We start from the raw sequence: 14,364 nt of genomic DNA on the forward strand, positions 1-14,364 counted from the left end.
TATTTTGGCGGCAAATTAATCTTTTAGTGTTCCTTTCTGTGAATCCTTTATAATTGATAATTATTTATATTCGCCTCGAAGGTCTACATCGTTCAAATAAAACTAGAATTCTCAGTTTATTGGAAAAATATTTACAGTGTCACATAAGTCACATTCGAGTAGCAATAAAACAGCCGCAATATATCTGGTTGAAAAAAATTAGCTCAACACAAATATCTTTGAAGGCGTCTGTGCGTAAAACTGGGACAACACTAAACAGTTTCTACTGTGAACTCAAAATCAATTTCGTGAAGCACTCGACCATATGCGGTGTTATTTTTTTACGTTATTAATGTAACTTAATCTTTAGAAAATTTATAACATATTAATTTACAAACACAACCAATATAAATATGATAAAGAATTAAAAATAAACGTCTTATTTCCTCGTATGTTCTTGTTTTACCAATGATATTAAAATAAAAAAGTAATTAAATTTGAAAATGGAACTAATTTTAGTTCTAAATTCAAATCTTGTCATTTTCAAAACTCGTAGTTCACTTCCTTTCTGCTTGTGACGTCACCGTGGTATCCTATTCGAGACCCGATTTCACACAGAGTTTGGCTCAGAGCCATCGTATTTCAGCAGCGGCGTGAAGGTTATGCCAGTATTAGCTATGACGTGCAATATGGGTTTTACACTATCATATCCGTATTTTAAACTTTGTTTACGATGTCTAAAAGGTGGCTACAACCAAAAAACAATGTTTTTATTTAATAGATCCTGGACAAAGATAACAAATGTTTCTTCTCAGAAAAGTTGATCTAGTTTGTGTATTTCCTCTTTGAGACTTAGGCCATAAACATTTAACTTTTTTTGTATCTCATATTTTCTACTAAAGTGGAGTCAACGGCCTTTGCAGAGATTTAGGCGTATTGTTTACGTTATTCTGCCGGTTGCCTAGCAGTACGCTGTTCGGGGGTCGACGTACAAATAACTCGGTAATCGGCGCCTATTTTCTTAATTTAAGCCAGTAGGAGTAATCGCACGAAATGCCGTGGAGATTTAATACTAAAAAACTACAAGAATAATGTTCTTTTCGGGGTTAGAATTTACTTTATCGTGATATTCCGGTGCGCGAAATTTTACTTAGTTTAGTCTTAGTTTTTGATTTTGATACCAGAAAGGTCTTGATCAAAATGAGCAGAATGTCGACCGTCAAAGGTAAAATATTTTTTTTTTACGCCGATAACTTAGGAAATATCGTAAATCATACTTTATGCTAATATTATAAATGCGAAAGTTTAGATGGATGGATAGATTTTTAGTGTTTGGAGCTATAATGGCTGAACTGAATTCGATAAAATTTGGTATAGATGTAGAGGATAGTCAAGAAGAACACATAAACGCGCTAGACGAGGACGAAGTCGCAGGCCAAAGCTAATACTATATAATAAAAGCTGTTAAATTCAGGCATAATAATCGTACATTATGCACAGATACAATATTTTACGTCACTAATATCTAAATATCTAAATATCGGTATCGTGTCAACTGAAAAACCGAATTGAGAAATACCACAGGTTATGTATGTCAATTCAGTGTGTAGAAACGGGGCGTTGCATGCGAGTTAAATTAGGAAACTAGTGAGTTACATGGTACGTTAGTGTGAATGTGTGATTCAGTCATTATCAAGAGTGTCATGGATATTTTAGAAAAGATCGCTCAGTCAGAGCGGGCGCACAACTTTGACTAAACTATCGCAAAACAGTTGTGCGATTGTCGATTGTTTCACATTGTTGATATTTATTTTGAGGTTAGTCTTTCCTGAAATAAAATCTGATTATTAATTCTTCTTAGAAAAAATTAACCTTAGAATGGCGGGATATAGAGTGGGAAGGAGTTCCCGCGTTAATGGAATGTTCTGGGTTCCTCTGTCACATGAAGAAAAAACTTTTGGGATTTAAGTCTATTAAGTTTTATCATATATTGCATTTCTCACGTGTAATCCATTTATTTAACGCATGTATTGTGATGGTCTTCTTCCAATTGCCAGCATTAATATTGTATACGAGCGTTCATGCATTGCAAATGGCGTCGCTGTATAGCTGACGACAAATCAGGTCGGATTAGGGGTGGCTATAAATGTAAAAGGAATGTTACATCTATAACAATTTTAATATTATTACTCATTAGCTGTTGCTCCCGACTTTGTAGACGTGAAATTGAAAAAATAGTACAAATATACACACTGATAACATAGATTTTCAATGATGTAGGAATTTTTAAATCGGTCCAATAGTTTTTGAGTTACTTCAATACATACGAAATACAAAAAATTAAATCTTTCCTCTCTTAAATATCGATACGTAGTTTACAGGTAAATAGGTGACCATCATTAGGATTCAGAGTCTGTGGCACTAACTCCCATCTTTTCCAGATTTTTAAAGGCAATGCAATCTAACTTTCCGTTTACTCTACAAACGCATAACAATTATTCCACTTGGATAGTAAGCAATGTTCAACCCTGTACGGGGTCGCCGGTCCCAGTTAATTGGAACAATTGGGAGCGTCCCGCTCGCAGCGTTTCCTTATGATGTTGAACTTAATACTGGCTTTGACTTATACGGGTTCTCTCATATAATGAAATACACAAGTAAAAGGTATGGCTGATGACAGAATATAGAACTAATCTTGCAAAAGACTCCTTTAGATTTTAGTATCATCATCTCTCCTGCCTTATCCTACTCTCATAGGGTCGGCGCACCGGGTTTTCGTCCTCCAAATAACTCTATCATCATCTCAGTCATCACTCCCTTCTTGATCATGTCACCTTTAACGCAATCCATCTATCTCTTTCTAGGTCTACTTCTACCGGTGTACCCCTCCACATTCATAACTAATGTCCGTCTTTGTTACATGCGATTTATCTCTTCTCATAACATGCCCATACCACTCTAAGCTTTTGCTCCTTATTTTCTCAACCACTCAAACACTCTCAAATGTCCTCCAATATTCTCATTTCGTATCTTATCCAATCGTGTTACCCCACACATCCATCTTAACATTTGCATTTCCGCTACATGTATTCTCCTTTCATCCGTCCCTTTATCGCGAAAAATATCTTGTAGACATTTTTTAACAGCTAACAAAACAATTGAATAAAGACTGTTTAACAATTTGAATGGCGTTTTCCGGAAGTTCTAGATAAGAGAGAAAATTGTTAGATTTTTAAGGCTAATATCTAGTTTAAATTTGGTATTTTGTACGTAATAAACATATCCATGTATGGAAACTACGGCGGAATCGTTTGATGTTTTGTTTGCTACTAAAATCAGTTAAGCAAAGTTTATAGCTAACTTTCTTTATAGTAGAGCGTTCATTAACGAGTTTTGTTTGTGTAATGTGTTTTTGATGTAGATGTATGAAGAGTATATTGCTGCATCAAGTAGTCTAATAAAACCGCTAGTCTTACAATGTTATATTGGAGCTTGTTGCAATTAAAAGATTAAATAAATATATTTAATGCCGGGTTTCTGAAGTTTCCATTGATTTTATTTTTACCCAGTGATTAATGATTGGAGTTTAACTGCAATGGAGTAAAACTCAAGTTACTTCGTTCGGAAACATTTTTTGAAGTTATCAAACTAAAAACACTGACAATTAGTTAAATGTAGCTGGGAAACAGGCCATTAGTTCCTTAAAATTACTATTTGAACTATTCCATTGTACTCTTAAACTTGCTTTATCTTGGTAGTAACGTACAGAGAAAAGAAGAAGATACAAAACGCAGAATACTTATCCCTGTCAGCAACAAACTTCGCTAACAGCTCAAGCAGTTTAAAAACTTCGACAAAATTAAGTTATAAATACAAGTCAGTTGATAGTTTGGATTATATATTAGAATCCAAATGTCATGTTAAGAGAAGCATGATGCGATCCAAAATGGCGGCTATCTGTTATTCGTGCGTTGTAACGAAATAGGTTATTTTTGTAGAGCATCGTAACAGCTGCTTGTTAACACTTTCGATGCTTCCGAATGCCTCGGACTGCTTCTTAGAAGTCCACTGGAATTCTAAATGCAGTTTATTTTACTATTTTTATCTTGATATTTTTTGATATAATGTTCTAATCTGATACTTTTTATGATGTCTTTTTTAAAGTTTGCAATACAAACAAAACAACTGCCTGTCTCCTATAAAATATTAAATAATAAGACTAAACTTGTGTTTATGTCAAGCACAAGTTCCTTTACACGCATAAATAAAATAAATAGTATAAATTTCAAAATCATTAAATTAAGTATGCGAATTACATTTTTTTTATTCCGTCGGGTATGAGCTAATTTCCAACATGTTAATTAACAGTCACAAGGACACTAACGCCCCCTTTGCGCTCATAATGTCACTTTTAATAAACGCTTTTGACGTTTCATCGAGATCCGACACACGAGGGCCAATTTTTAAACCTCTGATAGTTGGCAGATATCCATAATATACTAAAAAAGCTATCTATAATAGTAAAACTTAGTGCTCTTATCTAAAGTAGATCTTAATATATCTGATATTTCTGGTAACTAGTGGACTTTTGAAGAAGATTAACGATCTCTCTATGACTCGACATTTACCTATATATTATATTTAACGGAAGACCGTTTCTTGATACGCAATAACGCCATACGCAAAAGTAAAGTTTAAAAAATCTTCTAGACATTACTGAAAACCAAGCATTGTGTAAGTTATATATGCTAGGTAGAAAATTAATTAAATGAAACAACATTCCACACGTCTGATATATTGTCGTGAGAGGTTAATTGTAATATATTTGGTGAAAGCGCCATGAGTATTCTGACATCCAAGTTGTTTTATTAAAAACGTTAAGTGGTTCGTTTTAATTATATTTAACATTCCTTTAATTATATAATTTCAGATTCCATAACGAATCGCACATCGAAAGACACATCGTAAAGGCGAAAGACCGCGGGCGTTCGAGACAGTACCCGAAACTACGAGCCGGTGGCGTCTAACATGGCGTCCACCGACACATCGACCTCCAGCCAACAAAGCACAGCCCCAGAAGACCACAAGCGGACCTTCGACGACGCGTTCCTCAACAGACTGAAAGCTCTCCTCGAAAGGTTGCGACTTGACAATGCCAACTTGAAGAAAGCTCTCGACTCCGAGCGGGGCGAAGTCCGAGCGTTGAAAGCCCAGAACGAAAGCACAATCAGACACCTTAAGACTGAATACAAAAAGAAAGAAGAATTCTTAGAAAAACAATTAAGAACATGTTCTATAAAACCGGAGAAGTTAGAAGATAGTCAATTAAGTTGCAATAAAATTATCGAATTGAAACGATTAACGACAGAGATTCAGTCTTTGAAAGCAGCGAATAAGGGCCTTCAAGAGAAACTCAAGGTACGTATCAAATTTAAAAGTCTCATCTTAAAATATTAAAGAAGAGAGTCTAAGTCGTCTTAAAATTTCAAACTATATATGTCTTCTTTACTTAGAAGGGTTTCTCCTACTTTCTTCCTCTGATTTTTGTGGCTATTATTTTCATATGGCTATTTAGCTCGCTTTTAGCTATACTCTGTTTTACATGTAATAAATAAGTCTACTCTCTCTTAAGACTATGTTTTCTAATTAATATTATGATACAAAAGCAAAAACATATATTGGACAATTATAAGAGTTAGTTTATGTTTTTGATACGCTCAAGAGGGTTACAGGAATTCTATAGATTATACTGTTTAATTCATAAAACAAACCGCAGATATTCTTTTTCATAGAGACAATATTAACGTTTTTATTACTTTCGCTGGGTTTATGATAATGGTACATTAGCAGGCTAATTAATTTGAAGCACGAATGAAACTAGCGTCGCAATATTTTCGGAATGTTATAACTAAAAGCGAAATAATTAAGTAATATTTCAATAATAAACATCAATAAACTAACTGAAACTCCTATGAACAGAACTACGAAGATTTCCTTTACATTTTCACTACTAAGTGGTTTCCTTTCCTTGTTCTCGTCTCCGTAGATAGATTTACCATTGGTCTTGTATAGACTGTATTCGTCTGATTTACTCCAATATTGTAATATACCTCCTTGATTCAAATGATGAAGGATGTTGTTTAGTTTCGGTAGGTATGGACTTCCATACCTCAACCCGTATACTATAGAACATGGTACAGGACATTCTTCTACCGTGTGAAACATCGGTCTTCCGTTAATCATATTAGATTGCTGTCTACTAATGAACTGTGCGTCAGTCTTTCTCAATAAAATGGCGTATTGGAACTGTCTCTTTAAAATTGCTTGCTTTATTTGATTGTCGCTAAATATTTTTGTCCGTTTTGTGATTACGTTGTAATAGTCTCCCCCAAGGCTTCTGTTGTATATGTGCAAATGTCGATTATGTACCGCAAAGGTTAAGTTTGTTTGAAGCAACTCTGAGAGTGTGTTTATATCTGGTTTGTATCTTGGGTACGCTATTGCTGATGTTATAATACCCTGGAAACAAATAAATAAATGTAATTTTTATTAACCAAAAGGTCATCTGAGGACTGAGCTATAACTCAAAGCAAAATCACAATCACAATTCAACAGTGGTAGAGCCCGCTTTAACATCTTCGCAACACTGAGCCGGCTCGCCCCCAGTAATACCACGACCACACAGAAAACAGGCGTGAAGTCGAAGCAATTCCGCGTTTCGTCTGATGAGTGTGGTGCCGGAGGCCTAATTTTAATCCCTTTCCCTTTCCATCCTTTTCTTGAGAGGGAAAGATGGGAAGGAAAAGTGGATTTTACGGTGGAGGAGACGCATAGGAAGGGGAAATGTCCTCTTTATGTGCGTCTCCTCTTCCGTCAATTAAGGGTAGGCAACGCATCTGCAATTGCAGATGTCTATGGGCAGCGGTCGCTTCGCCATTTTGGCGATTTCAGGTGGCCGCTTGCTCGTTTGCAACCTTATGTTATAAAAAAAAATCCACAATAGCATACTAGCTAGGTTAGATCTGTCAATTAGCAATGATTTCAGTATGCATCTTTTCACGACTTGATAAATTAAATAGAAAAACATTGAATAAAGCATACGTACATCAACAGCACAATCCACGACTAAAGAATATATCATGATTAGGAAAACCACACATCGAAATATCGGTCCTGTAAATTTGATATCAACTGTCTGTCTTATGAAGCATTTTATCAAGTCAACAACAGTCGACGATGAATCTCGCGTATCCTTTAAATTCCAAATCCCCTTCTCTAAAGCTCTTGCAACAAGAGCTACAGATATAAAGAAGATTACATTAAAAATGCATAGCAGTAACATATCCACTGAAATAAGCTTTAACGTCGTCATAAATGTTGATTGCTTCAAAGATTTCTTTACTAAGAAACACAATTCGTCTTGCACTAAAGGATACGTTGTATCGATATATCCATAATAAGAATTCTTAAGGATTCTTGAATTCAGTTCTAAGTCTGTGTATCCATCTATTAAATCCGCAGTAACTCCAGTAGCTGTTCCATTGCTTAGTAAATCACCGACAGTGTTCGCATCTCGCGGTGCTAAAGGTTTGCAAGTGGCATTTAGTATTTTCATCACGGTCTCCGCAAGTTTAGTATCACAGTAAACAGGTCCATTTATATTAGACACGTAGATTTTTCTGAACACACTCAAGCGTAACTCTTGACCGAATAGATTGTTGTACTGCTGAGCGAGTAATCGACCTACATCTTTAACGTTCGTGATATCTCTTATTTCATTATTAAATGGATTGTAAGTGTACATTATTAGACGACCGGAGTATAGTACCATAACTGAGTTGGTTATGCTCCTGCTCAAAAGTATACGGAAATGTAACTTCATGGTGTAGAAGAAATAACTGTCCATCTTTACTGGAGTGTTGATGACGAATATGACCGCACTTCTTGGTTTGAAGACGCCTGTTCTCATTAGAGCTTCGATAACAAATTCACTCCCATCCAGAGATAGTTCATTGGAGGTCACTAAATACGCAGTATCTCCATGTCTGTTTATTCTTGGTTTGACTTTAGTTTTGTTGGCATCAGGGCAGCCATTGAGTAGCATAATGGGGTAACCATAACCATAATTTTCTGTGTATTTCAAAATCCTATTCTCGAAGTAAGTGAAGTCACAGAAGGTGATTGTGAAGAACCATTGCTTGAAAGCGTTGAATATTTTCTCGACGACCTCGAACGCGTATTCCGCTTTAAAGGAAGTTTGGTTGTGATAGGTGAAAATTTCCTTGGATAGTGGGCTATTCGGGTCGATGGAAACTGAAGGATGAAGGAAAGTGACGATTAATAGTGTTAGGAACATTGTAAGCCGTTGTTTGTGTCAAGAGCTGGTCGCGGACTGCGAAGTTTAAGGTCGTTTGAAGCTTTCTAGTAAACCATTAATGAAGCTCGTAGCGGTTAATATAGGCATGTCAATTATCGGCGCAAAGATAATATTGTCTGCGTTTAATTAAATCGACATTGACTTTATTGTACTGTGCCATTATTATGTTTACGAAGTTTTAGTAAGGCCGTAATGAAAATCAAACACAATTAAATTTTTTAATCGTTATTTTTCCTGGACATATTTAGATTTTTTTCCTTATAAATACTTAACATGTTTATTCTTGTTAAACTTTTAGACGGTTTGCATTTGCCTTACGGATTTGAATAGCAATCTTTTAGTTGAACATTTATAGTTTTATTTACTCCTAAATTTCTTATGACTTGCAATGTTTCGGTACTTATACGTACTGGAAGAAAACCACAATGTTTTATTTGTTCTCCAGTGTCGATTGAATATTCCGCATACGAAATTCCCTGATTTAAAATTGTGTTATATTGTCAGGTGGCGCAGGCGGCGGAATGCGCGCGCGCTGCGGAGCTTCGGGCGCAGTGTGCGAAGCACGCGGCGGCGGAACACGTAGCGAGAAGAGATGCTCGCGCGCAGTGCCATAAGCTGGTACGTTTACCCTATGACTTCACGTAGGGTATTTCATATTTATAAGAATGGTATAGTTTTTACATGGTAGAGTCCAATCACCTGCAATTACATTATTACTAGATTTCACCCGCGACTCATTCTGCGTGGAATTAAAAAATAACTAAATTGCGTAGCCTATGTGCTCTTTCCGACTATCCTCTACATCTATACTAAATTTTATCGAAATCCATTTAGCCCTTTAGACTACAAACTCTAACAATCTAAACTTTTGCAATTATAACATGAGTATGATTAGAATGAATTCACAAAGAATGAAAGGGTAATATGTTTTGTCAATGGAAACCCACTAGTATTAACAAATAAGCTGTATTGTGCCGGATGTGTTCCTGTTTGATTTCTAATTCCTACACCTTTCAAAGGCGACCATTAGACTTTATAATTGTTTATTTATATTTGTAACGTCCCTTTCATTACCGATGACGTCATCGCTGACACGTGCGATGACGGTCGCATCTTGTTTTGTTTACATGTCGGCGTTTATGCCGGTTTTACACGAGGACAGAACAGCAGACAATGCAGCACTGCACTACCAGTACTAATGTGACAGTGTGTTCATACAATACTGGTACTGAAGTACCCAACTGCTCTGCGTATAGCTCTGCCCTTGTGGAATAATTATGCATTAGTTTAGTTAATGTGCATTGTTCTCAGCTGGAGGAAATCAAATCGAAAGAGCGAGTGATAGCACAGCTGCGACGGGAGGCGGCGCGGGCGACGGCCTCGCAGAACGAACAGGTATGTTCACATGTATTAGTATTTTTAATTTTAAAAATAAAAATTGTAGTACAAAATAATACCCAAACTAGTCGTAGAATGTTGAAATTACGGTTCCTTTAGATTTAAAGGTTTTAAAATCTTTAACTAGATGGCGTTGTTACTAAAAATTGTTTTAAATTTAGAACAGCGCCATCCATTTTATTTGTATTGACGTTTTTATTGTGTTAGTTTGTTTTTTCACAACGTGAATTCAATTTTTCCATATAAATTAATCCCTTAGTTTTGAATTATTATTACACTCAGATTGATTTTTAAAAGTTTCTTATAAAGCTAATAATAACAATTGTATACTTTTGTAATCATTTTTGTATTGGTGCTGTTTATTTAATTCAAAAGCGAGATGTTGTTAGCGCGAGTTATTTCTGACGGCGAAAAAGCAAATAAAACACAGAAGTTGATCAGTTTTAACTATTAAGATTTCTACAGTAAGCAATGTAATGGCTTTAATGATTATTAACGGTTAAATTTTAATTTTATACATAATTCAAATAGCGTGAGTGAATATTCTATTAGTTATTCATAACTCAGATCAGGTTTACATTCCCAGTGTCGAAGGAACCTCTTACGGTTTCTGGGAAGTGCCTTTACGACATAAAATATACAAGAGACTTCGTTGTGCATTATACATTTTAAAGACGTATTCTTTCTTCCATAAAATTATCGTTTAAAGTAATATTTTCAACTAGCTCGCGACTTCGTCGTGAAATTAAAAATATTGCCTATGTTACTCAGTGATAATGTAGCTTTTTAATGTTGAACGAATTTTGGAAATCAGCCGAGTAGTTTTCGAGTTATTTCAATACATACAAAAATATAAATTTTTCCTATCTTTAATATTAGTATAGACAAGTATGATTCTTTTGCTATGTGTAATTTCAGTGTATTTTTTAAATACCACATTTTAAATACGTTACTAAAACATGCTTGTAATGTAATTTAATAAAAAAAAATACTGTAAAGTAAATGGTAACAAAATCAATGCATTTTATGTCATGATTAACTTGGGAAAGAATACCCAGAGGAAGTATCGGGTTACTGAACAGCATTCTAAAACAAAAAATACTAATAATCGAGAATCCAAAACATGCAGACCGTGTGAACCTGCCTTAGGCGATTGCACTGCGAGGTAATTTTGAAAGAATTTAAAACTAATTTAAAAATTAAATGTACAGCACAAGCTTTCGTTGAAAATTACTAACGTAGTAAATTATGCTTGTGTTATAGTTTGTCTAAATAATTTAGATTAGTTTGACAATTCATTTCATATTTAGTAGGGATGGGTTGTGTAAAATCAGTCATGAATCTTATCGATTTTCGATTTTTATTCTTTCAGAAATTGGAATCGATAGATTATAGAATAAGAAATAAAAAAACACAGTTTTCTCAAATTAATAATGATTCAAGTAACAATCAAAGATCACGCCAACTTATAGGAACTTAAAATAGTCAATATGCATATCTTTGTTGTTTGCTAAACTAAACACATACTGGGCATTGAACCCAATACCTTGTTGCAATTAAATTCTTTACACCAGGAATTACCCTCTACTGGAACTTACATATTGCCGTTCCTTTCATTGTCCTTAAATAACATGAGCTAGAGATATGTTTTATACAGGTGTTGAGTAATGGATACTCACGTTTATAACAGGTAAGCGTTGGTTCAGACGATTGCAGTTAAGATAAAACCACATCGTTCCTACATATACTTTCCATATTCCTGTTTATGCTATTTCTATTTTCAAATATTTTCTCATCACGGCTCAACGTCCCTCGATGAAATTTGACTTATACTCGTATGTAGCACATAATCTAGAAGAACAAGTATGTTACTAAGTTTTTCCAAACCGCCGTAGTCGCGGGTATATCTAGTTTAAAATATTAGTACTTAACTACGTAAATATAACTAAGTGGGGATTTAGGTTCATCTATGTAAATATTATACAAAGGAAAGATTCGTATTTTTGGATTTTTGTACGTATTGAAATAACTCAAAAACTACTAGGCCGATTTTAAAAATTCTTTGACAGAAAGGTAATTTATCTGTGACTAACATAGGCTATGTTTTTTATTACTTTGTAATCGCGGAAGAAGTCGTGATATTTTATCATTTTCGTTTTGCTGAAACTAATAAAATGTCTAAATCATTTTTTAATAACTGCTAAATAAACTATATGAGGAAACCTATAATTATAATTTACAAGTTCATATACCGACTTGTATTCTGTAAGTAGTCAGGAAAAATAAATACATATCCCATTATCATTCTCTGGAGTTGCGCGTCGAGACACAAAACGAAATATGCAATAGTGAGTGACTGGCGGACAGACCCAGTTGAATTGCCGCGGAGTGCGCACGCGTAGCCATCTTGGAATTCAAATTGACAGCGTTACGCGTTCCGTTTGAAATTAACGTTCAAAAACCGTCGTGTAAACAACATTGTTTTTAAAAGTGTTTATCGTTTGTGACTTTTAGTGTTAATTTAATTGTTTTTTTATTTAGTTTAATTTAAAGCTTTAACTGTTGACTGTGAGTGCAGTGACTGAGGAATCGTGATCTAACTAAATTGCTTTGACTTCGTATTTCGGATTTACTTTCTATCGTTGTAAGTATTTCATGTTTTATTATTTTGACAAGTGTATTAGAAGTAAAAGTTTCAATATAATTTCCAATATGTATTGGATTCAAATAAAATTTGAATATCAACCGTTAGTTGTAATGTAGTAGGTCAAATCTTTTGAATTGTTATGTATTTTGAATATTTATGATATTAACAGTTACGTATTAATTTGGGGCAAATGGTTTCAAATAGGAAACTGGACCGAAGTCATGTAAAAATAAATTAATACATTTTTTTAACTAAGTTTTTAAAGCGCTTAAATTTTTATAATTCTATATTTTAATAATAAATTATATGTTTTTCCTATCTTCAAGCAATAGGAAGAGTAAAGTAGGTACATACTGGTTTTTTGTTCGATAAGAGTTGGTCTATAAGAATTAAAATTATTCATAAAAAAATTATTAATAAACTTTTGAATGTAATTATTAACCAAATTATTTCATTTCGCACCGTTTTAGTTTATTTCAAGATTTCGTTGAGAAGATAAAGATTCAATCAAGTAAATCGGAAACTACCTTAGTAGTATTAGCTATTACTTTTAAATACGTACCTTAGCTTTCGCCTTTGAAGTCAAAATAAGCAAATAACGATTAAAAAAAAAGTTTTTTATTGCCTATTTTTAAATGTAATCCACAGAAGTTAATAGATACTGTCGTAGGAATTTATAGGTAATTTTTTATTAAGTAATTAGATTAGATTATTAAAAATATTTTTTTATGTGGTAACCCTAGTCTGATGGCCAGTAGTTGCAGGTTATTGGCCTTTAATGACTCGTCTCATGTCTTTCTTACAATAAAAAAAATATAAACAAAAAGCATGTCTTCATTTTATGTACGGCCAGTGTTTTGAATTTTAAATATAGTAAAGTCGATTGTCATATGAAATGTTCAAACGCATTCAAATAATGTTCTAAAAATGTTTTATAGTGAATGCAGCCGTTTCGAATATAAATTAGGAATTTATACAAATTATATTACACAATATTATCTATGGACATTCCTAAAAGTATGTTAACGTGTTCAACTTATTAATGTGTGTTAGAGCCTACTTTAAAAATGTTTACGTTAATATGTTACTTTCTTTATTTGGATATAAACTTAAATTTTTACTCGAATTTGATAATTTGGCACTGGGTTATTCGTTTACTCAAATAGATTTAAATTTATTCAAAAAGTTAGGTACGTTATGATTCAAAATGGATTGTCCCATGCATGAGTCAATAGTGAATATTTATTAGCAGTCTATCAATTTAAAGATTTTAAAGTGTATTTGAATATAATTGCGGATTTTGAACGTTTTTAATTTTATACTAATATTGTATTTCATGTTCATAATTCTCTTGAGTTGTGTCTTAATTAAATAAATTAATGACATTTTTTCAGTACTAACTAAAACCCCCCTAAAATGCGATCTGAACTCGAAGTTATCTCTACGAAGCGTCTTAAATTTACTTTTTAATTGCAAAATTAATATTAATATACTGGAAAATTCTGTTTGCGTTTTAAATCGTGTTTGCAAATCCCATTTCCCGTCTTGGATCATTTCTGTTTTCATTACCATCTGTTTTGCGGCGGCTTGATACAAAAACGTGACGACCGCCCATCTCTCCAGTATTCCATATAATAAATTACTGTCATTCGGTCTGTCCGTCGGCTCGTAAAGAACTTTCTATGCGTACAGCGCAAAATGTCTACACTTCGCTGGCAATTGATCGCGCTTTCATATTAAGTTTTGCTATTACGAATAAAGACTTCAGAAATAAACGATTAATGATTTCAGAGCTTATATGACAACTGTTTTGAATTGCAAGGTATTTTTTTGTAACTGAACCGCCCACAATAACTGTAACGTAATACGCTAACGATTCAATAGTTTATTATTATGTATTTTGGCATTTCTAGAAATCTTCGAATCGTAATATGGATGTCTCCAATTTAATATTATATGTCCG

At 33.9% G+C, this 14,364-nt stretch overlaps 1 protein-coding gene across 4 annotated transcripts in view; it reads left to right on the plus strand.

Annotated features, from left to right (window-relative positions):
* The window catches only part of LOC106105730 (myosin-7), a 96,071-nt gene that overhangs the window by 1,671 nt on the left and 80,036 nt on the right, over positions 1-14,364 (plus strand). For 3 of the 4 annotated variants that reach the window (XM_013286162.1, XM_013286159.1, XM_013286158.1), the window contains exons 2-4: positions 4,910-5,397; positions 8,861-8,974; positions 9,668-9,751. In XM_013286162.1, the coding sequence (XP_013141616.1) occupies positions 5,008-5,397; positions 8,861-8,974; positions 9,668-9,751 (588 nt within the window). In that variant the 5' untranslated portion in view covers positions 4,910-5,007. Of the gene's footprint in view, positions 1-4,909; positions 5,398-8,860; positions 8,975-9,667; positions 9,752-12,119; positions 12,399-14,364 lie in introns of those variants that run through there. The other variant, XM_013286161.1, reaches the window with a different exon arrangement.

The sequence above is a fragment of the Papilio polytes genome, unplaced genomic scaffold (genome assembly GCF_000836215.1).
Source record: "Papilio polytes unplaced genomic scaffold, Ppol_1.0 DF822733.1, whole genome shotgun sequence".
Classification (NCBI taxonomy): Eukaryota; Metazoa; Arthropoda; class Insecta; order Lepidoptera; family Papilionidae; genus Papilio; species Papilio polytes.